This window comes from Aspergillus caelatus (genome assembly GCF_009193585.1).
Source record: "Aspergillus caelatus strain CBS 763.97 unplaced genomic scaffold BDV27scaffold_307, whole genome shotgun sequence".
Classification (NCBI taxonomy): Eukaryota; Fungi; Ascomycota; class Eurotiomycetes; order Eurotiales; family Aspergillaceae; genus Aspergillus; species Aspergillus caelatus.
Genome location: NW_022475570.1, coordinates 1 through 21,469, shown reverse-complemented (window position 1 = coordinate 21,469; position 21,469 = coordinate 1). Strand labels below are relative to the sequence as shown.

Sequence of the window (21,469 nt, the reverse complement as noted above, 5' to 3'; positions counted from 1 at the left end):
AATTGGTAGAGAATCCACTTTACGCATCGTGCCCACTGACATGTGGTACTAGTTATCGTGAGGGGCAAGATATACTAGTATACTATAATATCAGAGGTACATGACTGCCGCTGGGTTTTGGTATCAATTTCTTCTTTATTAAATGCCAGCCTGTATATTACATATCGCGTGCGTCAAACCATGGTTTGATGCTGAATCATATGGCAGACGCTATATAATCTTTGATAGGTAGAAAGCGTCATCTTACTCTGTTTTAAGCCCCATTAAACATGACCATGCCAGTTGCGGCTTCCTCAGAATACCGAGTAAACGACTATTAGCACCCGGCATCCTTCTATAAGAAATTACCATTAGTTATGAACAAAGACCAGCATTCGATTAAAAGGCTTACTATGCAGTCCTTGGCAACCTATGACCTGTTAGCTAAATGAACGGTAGAACGTCATGCTAGAACAACTTACATGATAGCAAGGACAGAATCGAGCAACATCGACAGGGCATAAAATATCTACCTGCTGCGCTCGACACTCTGTTTCCTATATTTGGATGCCCATAATATTCAGCACAAAATCAAAGGATGTCATAATCGATAGTGTACCACTAACCTTCGCATTGCATTGCTCGGCGATGGCAGAACACTGGTCCTGCCGCTGAGAGAGCACAGGATTCGCTACACAGGCGACAATGAACGCAAGAAAAGGTACGACAGCCTTCATGACGTTCGGGAGTGAGGTAGCAGGAAAGGGAGATTTATTGTAAGCAAAAATACAGGAATGGAATGATAATAACACTTGTTGGACAAACACGCTCTAACACTATGGCTTTATTTATACAATTAAGAGGCATGAATCATCACTGACTTGAAAGGGTGAATGAAGAATTCGACTCATCACAATATACCCCTATATTGCCTTGGCTGAGTATTGAGACTCCAAGCCTGTATTTTACAATACGGTGTCAATACCGTTGGTGGCCTAATTCACACGAAATTGAACATCATCCCTCTGGCAATATGCAACAGCGATATTGCTTTCGGTCAAAATTCCTTGTTAGATCTCCGTTTCCGACTGTCTTAAATGTCCTTTTAAGTATGGCTTTTCGCACTGGTGTAGCTAGTGTAGCTGTGGGCGCCTCTCTCTGACTTCTATTGGGCACGAGACGATACAAACCATAAGAAAAGGGGTGCATCTTTGTCTCCTACCATACCATTGACTCTCTTGAGCACAAACACAGTCTTTAACACTAACATACGGACGGTCTTAGTACGGAGCTAGGGCAAGGGGACAAAACTGGGCTGGCTGGGCGTGGGCGATCAAGGTACATTGACTAGTCAATTAAGGCCTTGTCGGTGAAGAGTCACCGAGTGTGCACTGGTCAAGGCAAATTCAAGAACGGCTATAAGCAATTATTTGCAGATCTGTGTGACCAGTTCAAGGTCTGTGTAGTCGCAAAATAAATATAAGCCAAGTTACAAAGAGTGATCGACATTCCGTCGTGAGAAGCTATTTTCCATTCCACCTACGCCACTAAACAATGATCATTGATGGAGTCCCGAAGATAACCTAGAAATTGTGTTCTCTGTGGCAGGCCTCTAGGTATAAAGAGTCTTCCTCCCATTTCTTTGAAAAAGGCTAATCCTTTTGTTCTCCTGCGTATTATTTGCCTGCGTCTTAAAATTTGGACAAAATATTAAGCTTTTTACAACCCTTTCACGGCCATGTTTACGACCATGGTGTTTGCGGCGCCTCTCGAAGAGCATAATAACTAGTTGAGCCAAAAGGGATCCGACGAAATAAGTGTGGGCCCTAAAAGATGTGGTTTAAGGATACAAGCTAATCCAGATTGGAAGGCGAAAAGGGACGAAGGCAGACAACCTTGACAGATTGCCAGACCTAGTTCTAGGTAAGTCTTATATCGTTACATGATAATTGCAATACATCCTTGGAAGTGGCATTAAACTTACCACTAGAGTTTGTACAACTACTAGAGCGGCAGACCTATAACAGCATAAGCGTATTCCGAATTTATTTTCCGGGAATCAGGTTTACTTGTGTATATATATTTAACGATCAAGTTTCAATAAGCTCCGGCCATTTCCCATCTTGTCCGGATTAAACCTTGAATCCTTATAAGCCTTACGGCTTTATCCAATAAATTTACTATTCGGATGCTAACTTTTGTGAGTCGACAGACTGCCAAAAGTCCATACAAAATTGTGGCGAAACTTGTCCAAAATCACGATGATTGGCCTGCGTTCTTTGTCATTGGTTTTTGGTTTCTGCGTTATTGGTTCTGCCCTATGCTCCTTACCCTCACATGCAACGTTGTTGACTTTCAGCCCAAGTTCGTCTGAGGATGGGTCTAGTTCCGAGATTCCGATGATTTACTTGCTTCAAACTACTGGGAGAAAGGGTGTTTGATGCTATTCACGGGCTTGGTTTAGGTTTCACGCCACTATGGTTGAATTGGTCCTATCGGATTCGATATTCGAGCTGGAATGGTGAAGATTTTCAACTATGAGTACGGATTTGGCGGGAGTGATAGATCGCTGGCGCACATACAATGACAACCTGAGGGATTCCTGGGAGCACACTGGCACTCCCAGAAGCAATTATTTGAACATATACAAAAAGCAGATCTTATGTTCCTATTTATATCTATCTACTCAATATAGCGAAAATAGCAGGATATCAAAACTACAAAAGATCTGTTAGCTACGGAGTAGTACCTGATTCGAGCTAGTATATTACATTTTATTAAGTCTGCTAACTTAGCTCCTCTCTAATAGGGAGCTTAGTAAATAAATTAAGATAGTCAGACCAGAGATACTGTACTCAGATTTAGTAAACAAACCAAAATACTAAAATCATACTCAGTAAACAGATTACCCTAATTATATAATAATTACTGAGCAGCTCAGATTACTCAGAGATATACTCAATTCTACCCAGTAAATAAAAGTAGCAAGAGGGTAAGTACTAGAACAGAAGGAGAACACTAAGCATTGCCAGACAATATCCGGTATATACATGCCTAAAACGGGATCCTACATGGCTAAAAAGCCCTAAAAGTCTGAGAAATAGTGCTCAAAAAGGATCTAGTACTGTGATTATAGTGGGGTATACCGTATACGGAGTAGACACTCTTGTTTTTTTTTTTTTTTTTTTTTTTAATAATTCCCACTCCGTAATTTATTTCCTGCCCATCTTCCTTTCCTAACAGTATCCAATTATAGGGAATTGGTTTTGTTGTGTTAGTGGATGTATTACTTCACTACTTCGTACTTTCTTCCTCGGTCTTCGATCCTTGGCTGATAAGGACTCAAATCTAACCTCGGCAATCTAATCAGCGCATCTGCCAAACCCAAATATTCTCCGCATACACGTTACGAATCTCATCCCTAGCAATTGAATTCTACTCTTATAAAAAAAGGTCTTCGCGAAAGAAAACCAGTCACACACAGTTACCAGCCACAAGGCCCTTTTCAATCAGCGAACCACCATGGCCGAAACCACACGGCCCGTAGGCCTACTTTTCGACATTGGCGGAGTCTGCGTACGCCTCTATACCGACCCCGAAAGAACGAACGAGTTCATCACTAACCAAGAAAACCAGGTCCTCTCCCCATTCCAAGCTATTCTCGACTACGAAATCGCCAACAAAATACCCCCAGGATGGGTAAACTTCAGTATCTCCCGATCCGCCCCCAGCGGCAGCTGGCACCGCCTAGAACGCGGCGAAATCAAACTAGACGCCGACTTCTTCAAAGCATTCAATAAAGATCTCAGCAACCCAGATCTGTGGAAGAAATTCCACGAAACACTTCAGAAAAAGCAGTCTACTGCTGGTGCCCCGTCATCGTCATCACCATTACCCCCACTCCCGCAGCTGGACGCGGAATTCCTTTTCTGGGAAATGATGCGGATATCCCGAACGCCGGACCCTTACATGGCGCCTGCGCTCAAGAAATTAAAGGCTTCGGGGAAGTTTATTCTGGGGGCGCTGTCGAATACGGTCGTTTTTCCCGATGGGCATCCCTACAATGTGGATGAGAGTGGAGTGAAGGGGCAGTTTGATTTCTTCATTTCGTCGGCGCATACGGGGCTCAGGAAACCGCAACCGCAGATCTATGAATTTGCGATTCGGGAGATGAACCGGTTGGCGCAGGAGAAGGGGTTGAGGAAGGTTGGGGCCTCAGACATTGTTTTCTTTGATGATATTGGGGAGAATTTGAAGGGCGCTAAGAAAGCGGGGATGAGGACGGTTAAGGTGAATTTGGGACGGACCCAAGACGCTGTCAAGGAGTTGGAGAAGATTACGGGGCTTTCATTGTTGGAGGCATCCGATCGGGCGAGATTGTAAAGTATTGCGAGAGGAATTTCTTTCCTTGCTTTGCGAATATTTATAGAGACTTAATCAGAATGAAGTTACTAAAAGAAAAGTTATTGCAACAATTTCAAGAAGTTGGAAAAAAAAAAAAAAATAAATAAACAAATAAATAAAAGAAAAGAAAATAATTAGCTACAGAGTAAGCTGCCTGCCTCGCCAAGCTGAGTCCACTTTGAATGGTATGTTAACTAAAACTCATTATACACAGTACAGTCAAGTCTACCCCTTAAATCAATCGAGGGCAGAGAAAATCACTAAGCCTCTAGATTTAGTCCACTTCACGAGCAGTAAAAACATGCATCACCGCTTTATAGAGTTCCAGATAATATAGATAATTTTACTGAATAGCTTCTTACCCGAAATTAATTGAAGTATAGCTAAACTTACTACAGGAACTGTATGTCTTTCAATGAACATGATACAAAGCTTGGATGAAGGGTAGAATGTATATATTGATAAGTAGATATTGAAAACTAAAAGGAAGATGACTAGACGAGAACTCTACCTCAACCATATCGCTATGCCACCGAAACTGCCCTCAACTTATCCCGTGGTCTGCTCAGACTTGGTGCACTACCTCAGCCTTCACCGAATTCACCCTGAGACTCAGCAGATCTGGACGAGAATAGTGCCCAACTGGATCGCAGAGACTCTTGGCCACATGAATCATATCCAAGTCGATCACAGCTGTCAAAATCCCCTCTTCTCCACGAGACAAGGGCTCGACCAATGGCCGACCATCGGGACCGAAGATCATGGCCACACCACCATCATCCTAGTAACCGCAACACGTTAGCTCATATCCGGTTCCTACAGGCAGGCAATTACCACGGAAGACTTCCATACCTCATGAAAGATTCCCTTGTCCTTAAGTCCCATCATCTCATGTTTCTCTTTACTCAGGATCGCCGTGGAGCATAGTACAAATGTTTGACCCTCCAGCGCTACCATCTGGCTGATCCGTAGGCAAGCCTCGCTAGTACACCCGTACGGATAGGGAACTTCAATTTTCTCAAGCGATGGGCAAGACGGCCATCCCGCGACATGTATCTGCACACCCTGTGAATACTCATAGTACCGTAACAAGGGCTGCAGGTTCTCCCAGCAGTTCAGACCGCCAATCCTTCCAAAGGGCGAGTCGACCACGCACTTGAGTGAGTCGCCCTGCCCGTCGCCCCACAGACTGCGCTCTACGTGCGTAGGTTTGATCTTGCGGCGGTTGTGGAGAATTTCGCCAGTGGAGCTAATGAAAGCCTTGTCGGGCGGACAGCTATTCAGCACTGCACGCAATACAATTACCTGGGCTGGAGACTTACCTGCGAGATGTAGATGCTTCCGCTTCTATCATCTTTCTCGCTATAGCCTAGGACTACGAAAATCGAATGCTCTCGACATGCGGCTTGGATGCGACGCATATGCGCGGAGTCCCTGGGGAGAGAGTGTGCAATGTACTTTGCACAGAACTCGGATGATTCGAATGCATTTTGTGCCCAGATTGGCCTCATCCATAAGCATAAGGATTAGTTCACTCTGCGGGGTGCCATGGGGACATACCAAGGATACCCGCCGACCCAAACCTCGGGAAATGCTAAGACTTGCACGCCTTTAGCGGCGGCCTGCCGAATGATGTCTATGGTCTTGGTGACGGCACCGTCAAGGTCGAGAAAAACCGGTTCAGCTTGTACTGTGCCGACACAAACGGGGGCCATATTGGGTGATTGATTGATTGATCGAATATGAAGATTGATGTCCAACCGAAAAGCATTGTAGGTATCAGCTCCTTTTCAACGGACGGGGCATAGCCGCATAGATGCATGATGCAGCAATCCCCGAATCAAATCCCGCGTCTCGACAGTCTATGTATTAGAAGCGTGCGGATATAAGATTAGCTTTTGATAAGAAACATATATCCGAACCCCACTCATTTGTGGGCTAATAGTTTTTGGCTTTCAAGGCACTGCTGTCAATGCAAAACAGCCTATCTCTTTAGTAGTAAGTACTAGTCATTCCGCTTCCGCGTTCTTTCCGCACATGGTCAGAGACAACCGTCTAGTTGGGGTGCAAGTATTAAATGGATACCACGGGTGAAGCACATACTGTGACATCCAGGGCGGTACCATCAAGGGCCCCGGTATCAAAGCCACGATTCAACGAGGTGGTGGAGACAGCCTCCTGCAGCACAGGGATGGTTGGGCAAATTCAGACATCACCAAGCCACATTTATAATCTACGAATGCTTCAAGGTCGATTATACGATTATGAGACTGAACATCACAGTAGAAACGTTTTCTTTAATATCAACTTGAAGTGACGCGGTTGGAGTCTACCAATTCCTATCTCATCTCTACAAGATTTCAAATCATATATACCACAATGTATACATATATTTATTATCACTCGCTGTATAGCTGTCACTTGAACCATTCTTTTCTCTCATTTTCTTTTCCCTCACACTTACACTACGCAGCTATTCAACATACATACATACATGATGACAATGTTATACACAAGATATATGTATAACATTCTCATCATGACTTTATCCTAATACTGGAGATGTCGATATTTTAGATCACAATATTCTCAGTTGAATCACACCAATGGTTTTACAATTTGAAGATCATTTGGGCCCACTGCCAAGCCACTAAATCCCGAAGATGGGTACAAAAATAGTCAGTTCAGTCTTAAAGAACTTTTTTGTTCCCGGGCTCGTGGCCAACCTCAGTTCTGCGGCGGGATGCAGAACGGCGCTAAGCGAGAGTCTTCCACAAAAGTCATCCCACCAATTTCCCTTTTCTTTTTTTCTTCAGCCACCATCGACAACTCGGTTCTCAACGGCAAACAGTCAAAATGGTGAGTTTTGCTGTTATCTCAGATGGATGATCACCTTTATTGTGTTATCCAGTATCTCCCTTGACTAGTCTCAATTTTGTTCCGCCGTGGACAAGATTTGTGGGACTGGGAGAGCGGGTCTTTGCAAGATGCTTCGGATACAACTTTCTCTGAAGCGCAAATTGCTGACTCGGGTGTCTTTCTTGTAGCCTTTCCACAAGCTCGTCAAGAACAGCGCTTACTACAGGTGAGTCTTTCCTACTGATAGATATCCAAAATTTACCATTGTGGGCCGAATACTAATACCCATTACAGCCGCTACCAGACCAAGTACCGCCGTCGCAGAGAGGGCAAGACTGATTACTATGCCCGTAAGCGCCTGATCACCCAGGCCAAGAACAAGTACAACGCCCCCAAGTACCGCCTCGTTGTCCGCTTCACCAACCGCGACATCATCACCCAGATCGTCTACTCTGAGATCTCTGGTGACAAGGTTTTCGCCAGCGCTTACGCCCACGAGCTCAAGCGCTATGGCATCACCAACGGTCTGACCAACTGGGCTGCTGCTTACGCCACCGGTCTCCTCCTTGCCCGCCGTACCCTCAAGAAGCTGGGCATTGACGAGCAGTTCACCGGTGTCGAGGAGGCTGATGGTGAGTACGCTCTCACCGAGGCCGTTGAGACCGATGACGGTGAGCGCCGTCCCTTCAAGGCCTTCCTTGATGTCGGTCTTGCTCGTACCTCCACCGGTGCCCGTGTCTTCGCCGCCATGAAGGGTGCCTCCGACGGTGGTATCCTCGTCCCCCACTCCGAGAACCGCTTCCCCGGTTTCGACATTGAGACTGAGGAGCTCGATGCTGAGACCCTCCGCACCTACATCTTCGGTGGCCACGTCGCCGAGTACATGGAGAATCTTGCTGACGACGATGAGGAGCGTTACCGCGGCCAGTTCCACAAGTACCTTGAGAACGAGGTTGAGGCCGGTGACATCGAGGACCTCTACACTGAGGCCCACAAGGCCATCCGTGAGGACCCCTTCAAGAAGGATGAGGATGAGGGCTCCAAGAAGACTAAGGAGGAGTGGAAGGCCGAGAGCAAGAAGTTCCAGAAGAAGAAGCTCACCCACGCTGAGCGCAAGGCTCGCGTTGAGCAGAAGATCCGTGAGCTTGCTGCTTAAGTGTCATGCTTAAAGCGATAGTCCACCAAAAAGTTTACTTCTCAGACAAATAATAGGGGGAATTAGGTTCTTTCTTGCCAAACCGGCGTTTCTGGGTTTTCTGTAGTTTTCATGATTGTCACGACCTCCTTTGTTATTTCAGGGTTCTTCGGAGCAATAATCGGGTTGATTCCCAGGGAATTTGATTGATCGTTCAATATGCTCCGATGGACCGCGTTCGTAGACATAGTTTTGTCCTGTAAAATGGCCCCAGTAACCACCATCCCTCATCCCCTCCCTTTTGCCCTTACATATCCTTATCAACCTCCAGTCTTTTCGCTGCTGAGCCACGTGACGTGAAAAGAATTGGTGTTACCGGCCCTATATCAACGGACACAGGGCTAAACCAACAGGATGACTTGGGGATTGCATGGCAGACACGTTGACAAGGCTTGTTCGTCTCGACCGGGGTCATTGTATACCAGAGTACACATAGTTATGACCTAAAGTCCAGTACCATCAGCATGCCCCTGCTCAATTGGTAATGATTGGTCTAGTCCGGTACTATAATATTTCCAACACATCAAAAGCACAGGAACGTAAATAATGCATATGGATGACGAAGTCTGACAGCAAACGATATGAAGGCAGAATATATATTTAAAAACACCTGATTCAAGCTACCTAAGTCAATCTACTAGCAGAGGTTTGAAGGAAATCTAAATATATATATTTGTTTTTCGTATAGCATTGAGCGAGCCTCAGAAACGAGAAAATTGCTTGTATCTATATACCCTGACCGAATTATCTATCTAATAACAATCACTCCGGAAATTAAGGTCTTTCATAGACAAACCCTTAAGAAAGATCCCAGAGATCCCCAAAGCTCTTCACAAAATAAGGAATTCGAGAGGTATTGATATGATGGGGAAGCTGAACGGCTTGCCAAAATCGAGAACGCTCACAATGTTTAAGGCAACAGGTATAAATGTGCAGTTTGAATGATCATATCTCAGGAATACTAGGGCGCTGAGAGTAAATCCACCGTTCGACAAGCAACATCGTCTCATATGGTTTCTGAACAAGTTCTTGCACCTTGATACCGATACAATTGAGTGTCTGGATCGAGCTAGGGCAGAGCATCAACCCGTCAGCTGGTGTCACATCCGTGACAAGCTGATTGTTTGGCTGAACCTGTATGCTGGACGTGCACAATTTGACTTGCCGACATATGTCGTTCAGCGTGCTGACGGCTGCCTCAACAGGTCGGAGTTCCTCGCGCTCGGCTGTCCACTCGACTAACATGACTCCGAGCCACACCGCGAGGGACATGTCATGAGCGATGGCTGCAGGCTCATTTGTCTCTAGAATATTAGCGAATATGGTAAGGATAGTGACGACCGAGTAGAGAGAGAAGTAGCTAGTAAAAGGGAAAAGAATTGTCAGCTGCGAAAGAACTCCGTTCGATACTTTGCAATATGACAACGTACCATGTCGGCCAGTACGAGCCAGTCGAATCAATGTTCATTACTCGCTTCATGGTTTCAATTGCTCTCCTTGCCGCCTCAAGCGACTGGTTTTTCGAAGTCAGACTGTTTGATACCGGTCTTTTACGATTCAGCAAAATGATGGTAGTGCAAGCGTTTTGGATTAATTCGTCGTGAAACAAGGCGCTGCTGCTATACTTTGCTGCTCCAAGGCTTTCATCCTGAATAATATGGGTGTGAGTGTGATATCAATTTCACTACGTTGTTACGTCAACTTACTATTTTCCAGTCTGTAAGGGCTGTTTGACTCTCCTTAATCAGGTTCTCTATTAACTGGTCACATGGCTGTGATCTATTTTGCCGTGCATCATCCATCATATCGAAAAATCGTAGTTTCGTAAAGGTGAGGCGCGTAGTCACCAAGAAATTTATTTGGGCTGATCGATTTAACCCTTCGTTCGGATTCCACGTGGATAGCTCTGGGAATTTGACGACCATTGTGCTAGGATCGACAAGACCCGGCTTGTCAAGATAAAACCGGAAATTACAGTCATTGTGCACCAAATTCCAGATGCAGAACCGCATCTGGTCTTTATGAGGTGACAGGCCATGGGGGGACGGACAGTTGCCATCGACGTCCGCGTCTAGCAGAAAGAAGCCTAGATTACAGGCTATGCGGTATGCAGAGCAATGAAATTTCCACGAAAGCTCACTGTCGAAAAGCCAATTTGTTGTAAATACCTTCAATTAGGTTAGGGTCTGTTGGGCAGATGTTGTGGTTCATTAGGACAGCGCGACGTACCAAGAGAAGTGCGGTGTAAAGATCTGTGAGAGTAGGTTGTGCCTCGAAGTCCCAGTCTTTAGCATGTTCTAGCAATTTTCTGTACAAATAGGAGGCATGATCTTTTCTCCAGTGACCGAGGCCTCGATCCATGAATAGCCCGTGCAGAAGAACGGTATAGTATAGGAGAAGTGCGGATGTGTCGATCCTGACGTGTGGGAGGTCGAACAGATCAGGAAGACGAAGGAGGAACTCTTTTCCCACAGGAAGCTCAGGACCCCATGATAAATCATAAAATACTACGGAGAGATTAGTTCGCAAGCATTCTCAAACTGGGCTGGCTGGAAAACCGTACCATTGACCCATTTGGTGGCCATATTTTTGGTGATGGATGCATCGTCCCAAAGTAAGGCCCCACCAGTGTCTGGGCTGAACACCGGGATATTTGGCGTAGTTTGCTCGGTATGAGAAGTGGGAATGTGTTCTTGGATGAAATCTGGAACGAAATTATAGTTACCTGTGATACATTACACCATCTGATTGAGTTCATTAGGATTCAAGAGTACATACCATTATTCCGAGGGGTTTCTAGGATTTCATTGTGGGGGAGCGCGGATAAATTCGGGGGAGGAAGGCTTCTCCAGTCATCCGCTACAGGGGGCTGAGTAGGCGCTGCTGTCACAGATTGCTCCAATGAAGCCAGGCGTCTGAGGATGTCAGATAATGCTCCATTGAAAGCGCCGTCGTTCTGCCTTGCACGGTACACGGTCCTGTCAAGGTTAGCATTCTTTATAGTGGTATATGAAGCATGTACTCATGGAGACCTTGATCTTCTGGTTCTCCGACGTCGTGTCGGGTAAACACAGTCGACATTGGATGCGATACATCGATTACATCGTGGCAGCGCTTTGTTACAACCGATCTGCCCGGTAGTAGAAGTTGCAAGGTAAGCTCTAAAATTTCTGCGGTATACATCTGTGAAGAGTGGATACCTTTTTCTTTCTACACCTTTCGCACTGCCTGTATTTTAGCTCCGTAAATAGAACCACTGGGTTGGAAAGAGCACCCACTGAAAGGGATTGGTCGGGTAAAGACATCGGAGTCGACATTCGTCCTGGACGGCAGACCGAGTCACCAAGTGACGGACTTGAAACCCTTTCATTGACACTACTCCGTAGTACACGGACAAATCTTTATACTCCGAAAGTCCGAAGACTCCACATAGTTTAAACGATTTTAAAAAGGTCGGCAGGTGTCTAACCTTGAGTGGCATAGGATTTAATATGAGCCGCATCTTGCTTGTTGGAATCGGAGCCCGCGGGCTCCGTGGTCTCCCATAGGGCTGCCTGTACACCTACGCCACAATATCCACTTAACTTTGGGCCAAGAACAATGTATCTTGCTATATGTGCTGGAGTCTGGATCCCGGCCGTGATGTCCGGACTTCGGCTCTACCGATACTACGCCGAGATTCATCCTCAGCCCCCCGTGGTATTGGATATGCCATCCAAAGAGGCAGGCAACCGATGTACGGTAAAAATCCCTTTATAAGCAACCCCGACATAGGGAATTCACGTGTTATTAGCAATCCAATCGGGTGTCTGAGATCGAATACCATACAATATTCCTCAAATCCCCGATATAGGGAAATTTCACAAATCTGCCTAATACGTCGTACTCTACTTACTTATAAGTATACAAAACTCCTTAATAAGGGAGTAGAGTGGGTCCTTTCAGCCTATTATAGTGCGTATGTGCTGTCCAATATTATTTTTTAGTTCTAGACCATACTTGGCAACGAAAATATATGTATGATCATTGATATTTCTTCACCACCCTATAAATCTCGACTAGAATACCCTTTACTACACAGAAAAATTGTTAAATATAGAATACAAATTATCTAGATTCTTGAAAATTCCAGTTTCAACTAGTCTATACAGCAAATTTCAGTATAAGCAATTTAGATAGTTTGCTCAATTGCTTCCATATAAAGGGGGTTTTTACCGTATTCACTGCGCGCTACTACGTAGTTGACCCACTGGCGGAGCTTTCACCCTGGGCCAAGAGTCCGAATCCGATATCTTGGCCTCCGCTCACGAGGATGTTCACTTCTAAGTGGCCCAGCTGGTCCACACATACTGCTAGATATTTTCTGATCGCCATGGATTTCTTGTGGCTTGGCCACCCCCAATCTACGTATAAAGTAACCCTCTCGACACATACATACACGCTTTTTTCGGTAGCTTGACACGAACATCTCTTTATGAGTTCAGAAGCTAAGCGGACCCTTAATCACATCTGTTATTCAGAGGCAACAGTCACGTTGCCCTCGTGTTGGTCGCCTACTTTTCCTTGTTCGATCCCTCTTCTGAGCTCTATAGACATCCAACCTACAGATGATCTTCCCCGGAGGGCATGAGCCACCGCTTCCGCCTCCCTCGAATATGGCCCTCTCTATGGACGGAGGTACTAGTTCAGGGACTCAAACCTACGCAAACAGTCAAAAGTCGGATTTTGAACAGAAAGATAAACTTGGGGAGAATCAAGCGGAAATCGACGAACAGCTGACAAACCTAGCGCGCAAACTGAGCACAAAGTCTGGAAAATTTCACCATCGTTCCCCGTTTGAAGCGAGAGAGGGTGGATGTCTGGACCCCAACAGTCCTGAATTTCGTGCCAGGGATTGGGCGAAAGCTTTTTACAACGCCAGGTATAATGCCGATGAAAACTGTCCACCACGAGTTGCTGGAGTTGCGTTCAAAGACCTGAACGTTTCCGGGTACGGTAGTCCTGTGGACTACCAAATGAGCGTTGGAAATGCCCTGCTGAAGTTGCCAACACAGATATATCAGTTTCTTGGCGGCAAGAAACGGAAGATCAACATTCTCCAAGGTCTTGATGGGCTAGTTCTTCCTGGTGAACAACTTTGTGTCCTTGGCCCTCCTGGATCAGGCTGTTCAACTTTTCTCAAAACTGTTGCCGGTGAAACCCATGGCTTCCAGGTAGACCCGGCAGCCTACATCAACTACCATGGCATAACTCCGAAGCAAATGTCAACCGATTTTCGGGGCGAGGCTATATACACCGCTGAAGTTGATGCACACTACCCGCAGCTCTCAGTCGGCGATACGCTGTACTTTGCGTCCCTTGCCCGTGCACCTCGTCACCTTCCGGGTGGCATCAGTTCCCAGGAGTACGCTACTCATCTCCGAGATGTGATTATGGCCATGTTTGGAATCAGTCATACTGTCAATACACGAGTCGGTAATGACTTTGTGCGTGGTGTCAGTGGGGGTGAGAGAAAGCGGGTTACGATCGCAGAGGCTGCACTAAGCTATGCCCCATTACAGTGCTGGGATAATAGCACCAGAGGATTGGACAGTGCAAACGCAGTGGAGTTTTGCAGAACCTTACGGACACAAAGCGATGTTTTTGGAATGACCTCGTGTGTCGCAATTTACCAGGCTCCTCAAGCTGCATACAATGTAAGCCCAGGAAGCCATGACAAGGTATTGGACTCTGCTAACAAGCAAGGTAGCTTTTCGACAAGGTTATTGTTTTATATGAAGGACACCAGATATTTTTCGGCGCCGCCCATGATGCTAAAGGCTATTTTGAACGACTCGGCTTTCTATGCCCAGAGTCTCAGACAACTGCTGACTTTCTCACATCGATGTCCAGTCCAACCGAACGCATCATCAGACCAGGCTTTGAAAGTCTGGCACCTCGAACATCCGAGGAGTTTGCTAAACGCTGGAAGGAGAGCCCTGAACGCCAATCCTTGCTACGCCAAATTGATCAGTACGCTAATGAACATCCCTTTGATGGAGATGATCTTGACCGATTTGTCCAATCCCGGAAGACAGAAAAGTCAAAGAACCAACGACAGAAATCACCATATACTCTGTCATACTGGGGTCAGATTCGGCTCTGTATGTGGAGGGAATTGCAGCGTCTCAAAAATGATCCAAGTGTTACGATCGTCATGCTTATTAACAATTTCTTTGAGGCGCTGATAATTTCGAGCATATTCTACAATCTCTCAGGGAATACTTCATCGTTCTTCTCCCGTGGGGCTATTCTATTTATGATGGTTCTCTTGAATGCCTTTTCCAGCATGCTCGAAATCTTGAGCTTGTATGCGAAACGAACAATCGTGGAAAAGCATAACCGATATGCCCTTTACCACCCTAGCGCGGAGGCCATATCGTCAATGATCATGGATATGCCATATAAAATCGTGAACTCGATATTGATGAACATAACATTATATTTCATGGCAAATCTCCGTCGTGAACCCGGGCCATTCTTCTTCAATTATCTAATCTCTTTCATGATGGTGATGAGCATGTCGATGTTTTTCCGCCTCTTTGCATCACTTACCAAAACCATTCAGCAGGCCTTGGCTCCGTCATCGATCATCCTTATGGCTCTGGTTCTATATACTGGATTTGCCATTCCAGTTAAATATATGCGTGGATGGGCTTCGTGGATTCGGCACTTAAATCCTGTCGCATATGGTTTCGAAGCTATAATGGTCAATGAATTTCACGGGAGGACTTTTCCCTGTGCGTCATTCGTCCCTTCTGGGGTAGGTTACGAGAGTATCTCCAACGACGAGCGCGTTTGCTCTGTCGTAGGGTCTGTTCCAGGATCAGATCTCGTTGACGGCACGACTTTCGTTAAATCCACGTACGGATATGAAAACAGTCATCGCTGGAGAAATTTTGGTATTATTCTCGCACTCACTGTCTTTCTCGCACTGTGCCAAATTATTGCAACAGAGCTAGTTGCCTCTGAGCGGTCAAAGGGAGAGGTTCTTGTGTTTCGCCGCGGCAGCTCACAAAAAGCCAGGACAAAACAATGCCAGCACGATGAGGAGCGGACGCAAGCCCCTGCCATCCAAAACGAGAAGCATAGCGAGGGACCTAACTCGACTATAGGTGTGGAGAAACAGACGTCTATCTTTCACTGGGAAGATGTATGCTATGATGTTAATATCAAGAGTGAAACTCGCCGGATTCTAGATCATGTTGATGGTTGGATCAAGCCTGGCACTTTGACTGCTTTGATGGTAAGCTACTTTTACTGAAATATTCCCGATCATGACAAGCTCACAAGCAATTCACAGGGCAGTTCCGGTGCTGGAAAGACCACTCTTCTCGACGTGCTGGCTAACCGCACTACAGTTGGGGTTGTTGGTGGCGATATGCTCGTCGATGGCCGACCGAGGGACAGCTCATTTCAACGCAAAACAGGCTATGTACAGCAACAAGACCTACATCTTCATACCTCCACTGTGCGTGAGGCGCTAGAATTTAGTGCCTTGCTCAGACAGCCGCCTCAGTATACACGGGAAGAAAAATTGGACTATGTTGAGAAAGTCCTTGATCTCCTCAATATGAGAGACTACGCTGACGCTATAGTTGGTATACCTGGAGAGGGCCTTAACGTGGAGCAGAGAAAACGCCTTACAATTGGCGTTGAGCTGGCTGCACGTCCGAAACTGCTTCTTTTCCTAGACGAGCCTACCTCTGGCCTAGATAGTCAAACATCATGGTCAATTTGCAATCTGATGGAGACTCTGACCAAGAACGGACAAGCTATTCTATGTACCATTCACCAGCCGTCTGCCATGCTGTTCCAACGCTTCGATAGACTGCTTCTTCTGGCAAAGGGAGGCAAAACTGTCTACTTTGGTGATATTGGACGCGAGTCAAGAATATTGATGGACTATTTCACTCGTAATGGTGGCCCTGCTTTGCCACCCGGCAGCAACCCAGCAGAGCATATGCTTGAGGTGATTGGCGCCGCACCCGGGGCTAAAAGTGAGATCGACTGGCCTGCGGTTTGGCGAAACAGTCCTGAATATCAGAACGTGCGCCATGAGCTCTCAAACTTGAGAGCTTTGGCTAATCAACCATCGCCCCTTTCAGATACTAACGACAAATCCAGCTATGCGGAATTCGCAGCTCCGTTCGCAACACAGTTTATGCAAGTTGGCCTAAGAGTGTTCCAACAGTACTGGCGTACACCAGCATATATTTATTCCAAGGTTTTGCTTACTATTGGTTGTGTGAGTATTCTCTCCACGGACTTATATCTCCACTGGGTTCTAATGAGCTGTTCTCCAGTCACTCTTCATAGGGTTCTCTTTCTTCAAAGCCGACAACACAGCTCAAGGCCTACAGAATCAAATGTTCGGTGTTTTCGTCTTCCTCTTCGTCGTCATTCAGTTGATTATCCAGATCATCCCCTCGTTCGTAACACAACGGACCCTTTACGAAGCTCGGGAGCGACAATCCAAGACCTATTCGTGGCAAGCATTCGTTGTTACCAACATACTAGTTGAACTTGCATGGAACTCGGTGGGTCTTATCCTCACATCTTCTGTACAATGCCTGTTGCTCGATCTGACCTTAATATCTCCTAGATCATGGCTATATTCTGTTTCCTTGTTTGGTTTTACCCCGTGGGCCTTTTCCACAACGCTGAGTACACCGACACGCTGCACTCTCGGAGCACCCTTGCATTCCTCTTCATCTGGGTGACCTTTCTCTTCGCCAGCTCGTTGGCGCACATGTTAATCGCAGGCATCGAAAGTGAAGAGATCGCCTCGAGTCTCTCCAACATATTAGCTATCATGATGTATGCGTTTTGCGGAATTCTTGCAGGCCCGGACACTCTTCCTGGTTTCTGGATATTCATGTACAGAGTCAACCCGTTTACGTACCTAGTATCGGGCTTGCTATCAACCAGTCTCGGTGAAGCGCCAATGCACTGCGCCGAAAATGAGTTCTTGTCATTTTCTACTCCCGCAAACTTAACCTGCGGTGAGTATATGCAGGGTTATATTTCGACGAATGGGGGCTACTTGCTTAATTCAGAAGCACAAGGGGGCGAAGATTGCCTCTTCTGCGCTACAGGAAACACCACCCAGTTTCTGCAACATGTCAATATCGACTTCTCCACACGATGGAGGGATTTCGGGTTGATGTGGGTGTACGTGGCGTTTAATATACTTGCAGCCATATCTCTGTACTGGCTCAGTCGAGTACCCAAGGCTAAGAAGAGCAAATGAAGACATTCATCGTCTTTGGCTTTCTTTTGGCTCTTGCTACGACAAGTCCCTGCTTGGATGCTTACCCACTCGACTGGTGTCTACCATTCAGCATTCAAAATCTTCACGGTATATAATTATAATTTAACAGCTTGCGTTAACGTTGGTCGATTCTGATTATAGACAGTTTTAGATAGAGAATAATAGATATTGTTCAGACCTTAGGGCAATCTTTTTATTTTTGAGATAGATCCGAACAGCATCTTCCGAGCGACAGGCGACGGATCTTCAAGAAAAGTTGATCTAGCATCATGCTAACCAGACCAGTGTGAGACTTATTCAGGCCTCACTCAATGAAGTTAAAGGCTCAATTTTCCACTTGAAATCAGTGACACAGCCTTAGTTGACTCCCTACTATTGATAGTGTGTCACTGGGAATCATGTCATGGAAATGTCTTTCTGTTTGTTCTCCCTTACTAGCTAGTTTCCACGAAATGTCAACCGTGACAGTCAATATCGGATAGTAAAAATCCCCATAATGGCCATTTGTAAGGCACTGTGCCTCTAATACAGGGTTCCAGTCTGCCCGAGGATATCTCACCTCAATATCCAATGTCTATCACCAATACTGGTACCACGTATACAATAGCAAGTTAGTAAGAAGGGACAGTGCAAATAGGGTTGGTGGCGGTGGAGTTCCATCATCTGGCGCTAATTCCGATTCGACCTCGCCTTGAAGATAGATTCATCATTGCGAGGGTTGCTGACTGCGTATACAGGCTTTCCCAAACAATGTTCCCCGGTTGCGGTGCTCATAAACCGGCTCATTCCTGTTATTTGGTGGAGAATTATGCGTGCAAGCTGACAGACCCCAAATGTGACTCTCAAGTGGTGTTTGCTGGGATCGGTCTCTATTAAGCAAATTAGCTCCACGAGGTCGCCTTTCATTCGGTTACGGTGGCCACATGTGCATGTATCATGGCCATTGAAGACGCAAACTTGTGGCTTGTGAGACGTACTTGTCTGCTAATACCACAAAAATAGCCTCGATCAAGATGAACACTGTTCATGCCTGAAATTCCATGTACTGCTTCATTATATGCTTAGATGAAAGATATTCATGATTGTTCCAGCTCAGAGCATAAACAGCCAAAAAGAAAAATACGGATACTCATTCTTTTTCTTTTCTTTTCTATACCTTTCTTTTACCCCGAGGTAGGCACCACTCTAGTTCACCGTCATGAAAATCTGGATACGGGGTACCGTCTTAAGCGATGCCATTCGTCTTTTGTTTGGTTCTCGCTGGTTGGGCTATCCTGAAGACGATCCAACATTCGACTTCCGTCAGGCCACAAGTGCCTCAAGCTTGGATGAGCGTTCCCACAGGGACCTTGAGAGCGGTCAAGAAACGTTTCGGTATGCGGAGAAGCTGTGCACTGCGACCAAAGCTGATAAGAGCTTCATCATCGACTGGTATACGCCTGATGATCCAGAAAACCCCTTAAATTGGTCTCTGGGACGTAAATCATGGGTGATAATTCTCATTTCGCAAGTGCCATACATTCCTTGAAATCGAACATCTACTGACCGATACTAGTGTTTACACATTCATCGTCTATTCTGGATCGTCCATTTTCATTCCTAGTTATGAGTTCATGATTCTTTGATATGGCGTGTCTATAGAGGTTGTTCAACTAACCTTGGCGATCTATGTTGTCGGATGTGAGTTTTCATCCCTAATTCTTTCAATTTGACTTTATGTCACGGTGTCAAGGTATTAATTCACAGCAGACGGTGTCGGCCCTTTGATCTTCTCGCCATTGAGTGAAATCGCTTGTAGCGGTCGTAACCCTCCTTATGTATTATCCTTTATACTGTTTGTGATCGTGTCTATTATCCTCGCAGTCATAGATAGCTTTCCAGCCATCGTCGTACTGCGCTTTCTTCAGGGCTTCTTCAGCAGTCCGAGCTTAGCCAGCGGAGGTGCCTCGATCCAGGATATGTTTTCGCTGATTGACGCCCCCTATGGATTCATATTTTAGGTTACTGGGTTTTATTGTGGCCCGGCCTTGGGACCTTTATTGTCAGCTTATGCAGTGACCCCCGACTGGCGCTGGCCTCTGTGGGAGATTGTTCTAATGAGCGCACCATTACTCCTCGTTATTATCTGCCTACTGCCCGAGACGTCGCATGAAACCATTTTGCTTCGTCGAGCCCAACGACTCCGTCGTTTCCACCCAGCAGTTGTGGCCCCAGCTGAAACCAAAACGATTGACTTCCAGGCCATATTGATCGACGCCTTGATCAAGCCACCTGAAATCGCAGTCAAAGCCCCAGCCATCGCATATATGTGCGTTTACTCGTCGTTAGTGTATGCTATCTATTATTCATTCTTCGAGGCTTTTCCCATTGCCTATGGCAGTATCTATCAAATGCCTCAAACCACATTGAGCTTGATATACCTCTCCCTCATTGTTGGGTGCGCACTAGCCGGGGGTGTTTTATGCATCGGCATCGCCATATATTCCGGATCGTCATTTGTCGTCTTTCAAGCGATCATCGTCCATGTACCGCTGTCGTACCCACGTTATGTGGCCTCTCTCTATGCGGCGAGCGACGTTACTCGATCCATAACCGCTGCAGGCTTCGTCATGTTCGCGCGGTATATGTATCTTGACCTGGGAATTGGGAAAGGGGTTACCGTGCTGGCGGGTCTATCGGTCGGCGGTATCTTTGGGATGGTTTTTATCTATTTGTATGGCGCGAAGTTGAGAGCGCGTAGCAAGTTTGCCGTTGGGGATTGAATATGAAAGGCTTTGCTGAGGCCTCCGCCCACGCCATTAAATCCATATACTCTGGGCCTGCCTTTCTTCTACAATAAATACACGAACGCATCGAATTGATAACGAGCTAGACATTGTGTCTGTACACTGTTAGGCGTAGATAAACTTTGTATTTCGCTGTTCGTGTCTAGCCCTAATAACGAACAGACCAAGGAAAAAATAATTACTGTGAAAAGTTAGAATGGTTATCTTGTAAAAACAACCAATAGAAGGTGGCAGAGTACAAATGAACCTGACTCAGGATCGTCTATCAATTTCCTTTTCGGGGGTTGCCAGCTGTATCAAGACTACAACGATATATCATACCAGCCGTGAATGCTTGCCACAGTGAGCGTAATAGCCTCCACCTAGTGTACCACCCAACTTTGCTGTCGCATATCATAGGGGAAACTTCAATAGATCTACAGCGCTATGATGTCGCTTGTCGTGGTGTTGTTTTGATTGGTAGCCCCCCACGGCCTCACGTGCTGGCCTAGTACTAACCCGAAATAGTAACACATGCCCCACCGATCACCTGATCCATCCTTTCGTAGCGAAAGGATCTTCGTACCGTTTGGACTATTACGCCATAGACTGTTCCGTAGCGCTGGAACTGGAACCACTTGTGTCGAGTGGATTTTGCCAGTGTTGCTGTACATTACAAAGTACTCCGGAGCATCTTACTGAGCTGGGTAGTTCTTCGCGGCTGTGCATTACCGAAACTACAGGCTCGTTTCCATCTGTTTCTTTGATGAATTAGTTTTTTTTTTTTGAGATTCACTATAAACAAGATACGGAGTATTATCTAAAATTCCTTGAAAAGCTTTTGTATTGATTTCAGATCAGAACAGAAAATTACTAGATCAGATGAAAGCCCAAGGAAGCAAGAGAAAACCCTCATTGCAGCCCAGCCAGATACTCTCAAGTGGAGAGGGGAAA

General features: G+C 46.0%; 7 protein-coding genes across 7 annotated transcripts; 4 read left to right on the top strand and 3 right to left on the bottom strand.

Annotated features, from left to right (window-relative positions):
- Nucleotides 1–122: 122 nt before the first annotated feature.
- On the bottom strand, nt 123–804 carry BDV27DRAFT_137150 (uncharacterized protein). The gene is made up of 4 exons (XM_032068933.1): nt 606–804; nt 462–536; nt 392–409; nt 123–334 (listed from the first exon to the last, which is right to left on the bottom strand). Exons 1-4 carry the CDS (start codon nt 714–716, stop codon nt 317–319), a joined length of 222 nt encoding a protein of 73 aa, XP_031921862.1. The 5' UTR covers nt 717–804; the 3' UTR covers nt 123–316.
- A 2,589-nt stretch (nt 805–3,393) lies between these two features.
- Nucleotides 3,394–4,397, top strand: BDV27DRAFT_137149 (HAD family hydrolase). The gene is made up of 2 exons (XM_032068932.1): nt 3,394–3,555; nt 3,616–4,397. The coding sequence occupies exons 1-2, from the start codon at nt 3,502–3,504 to the stop codon at nt 4,360–4,362; spliced, it is 801 nt and encodes a 266-aa protein (XP_031921861.1). The 5' UTR covers nt 3,394–3,501; the 3' UTR covers nt 4,363–4,397.
- Nucleotides 4,398–4,931: 534 nt separating this feature from the next.
- On the bottom strand, nt 4,932–6,220 carry BDV27DRAFT_137148 (carbon-nitrogen hydrolase family protein). The gene is made up of 4 exons (XM_032068931.1): nt 5,944–6,220; nt 5,706–5,889; nt 5,236–5,643; nt 4,932–5,164 (listed from the first exon to the last, which is right to left on the bottom strand). The coding sequence occupies exons 1-4, from the start codon at nt 6,096–6,098 to the stop codon at nt 4,949–4,951; spliced, it is 963 nt and encodes a 320-aa protein (XP_031921860.1). The 5' UTR covers nt 6,099–6,220; the 3' UTR covers nt 4,932–4,948.
- Nucleotides 6,221–7,131: 911 nt separating this feature from the next.
- BDV27DRAFT_137146 (60S ribosomal protein uL18) lies at nt 7,132–8,900 on the top strand. Its single transcript, XM_032068930.1, has 3 exons — nt 7,132–7,242; nt 7,431–7,468; nt 7,537–8,900. The coding sequence occupies exons 1-3, from the start codon at nt 7,240–7,242 to the stop codon at nt 8,396–8,398; spliced, it is 903 nt and encodes a 300-aa protein (XP_031921859.1). The 5' UTR covers nt 7,132–7,239; the 3' UTR covers nt 8,399–8,900.
- Nucleotides 8,901–9,382: 482 nt separating this feature from the next.
- BDV27DRAFT_163256 (fungal specific transcription factor domain-containing protein) lies at nt 9,383–11,518 on the bottom strand (the record flags this gene model as incomplete). The annotated part of the gene is made up of 7 exons (XM_032073524.1): nt 9,383–9,797; nt 9,868–10,085; nt 10,144–10,605; nt 10,667–10,944; nt 11,001–11,141; nt 11,216–11,415; nt 11,460–11,518. 7 exons carry the CDS (start codon nt 11,516–11,518, stop codon nt 9,383–9,385), a joined length of 1,773 nt encoding a protein of 590 aa, XP_031921858.1.
- Nucleotides 11,519–12,920: 1,402 nt separating this feature from the next.
- Nucleotides 12,921–17,729, top strand: BDV27DRAFT_169165 (putative ABC multidrug transporter; the record flags this gene model as incomplete). Its single annotated transcript, XM_032074966.1, has 5 exons — nt 12,921–14,133; nt 14,187–15,722; nt 15,780–16,724; nt 16,783–17,016; nt 17,082–17,729. The coding sequence occupies exons 1-5, from the start codon at nt 13,045–13,047 to the stop codon at nt 17,727–17,729; spliced, it is 4,452 nt and encodes a 1,483-aa protein (XP_031921857.1). The 5' UTR covers nt 12,921–13,044.
- Nucleotides 17,730–18,948: 1,219 nt separating this feature from the next.
- On the top strand, nt 18,949–20,512 carry BDV27DRAFT_163254 (uncharacterized protein; the record flags this gene model as incomplete). Its single annotated transcript, XM_032073523.1, has 2 exons — nt 18,949–19,239; nt 19,751–20,512. 2 exons carry the CDS (start codon nt 18,949–18,951, stop codon nt 20,510–20,512), a joined length of 1,053 nt encoding a protein of 350 aa, XP_031921856.1.
- Between the last annotated feature and the right edge of the window lie 957 nt (nt 20,513–21,469).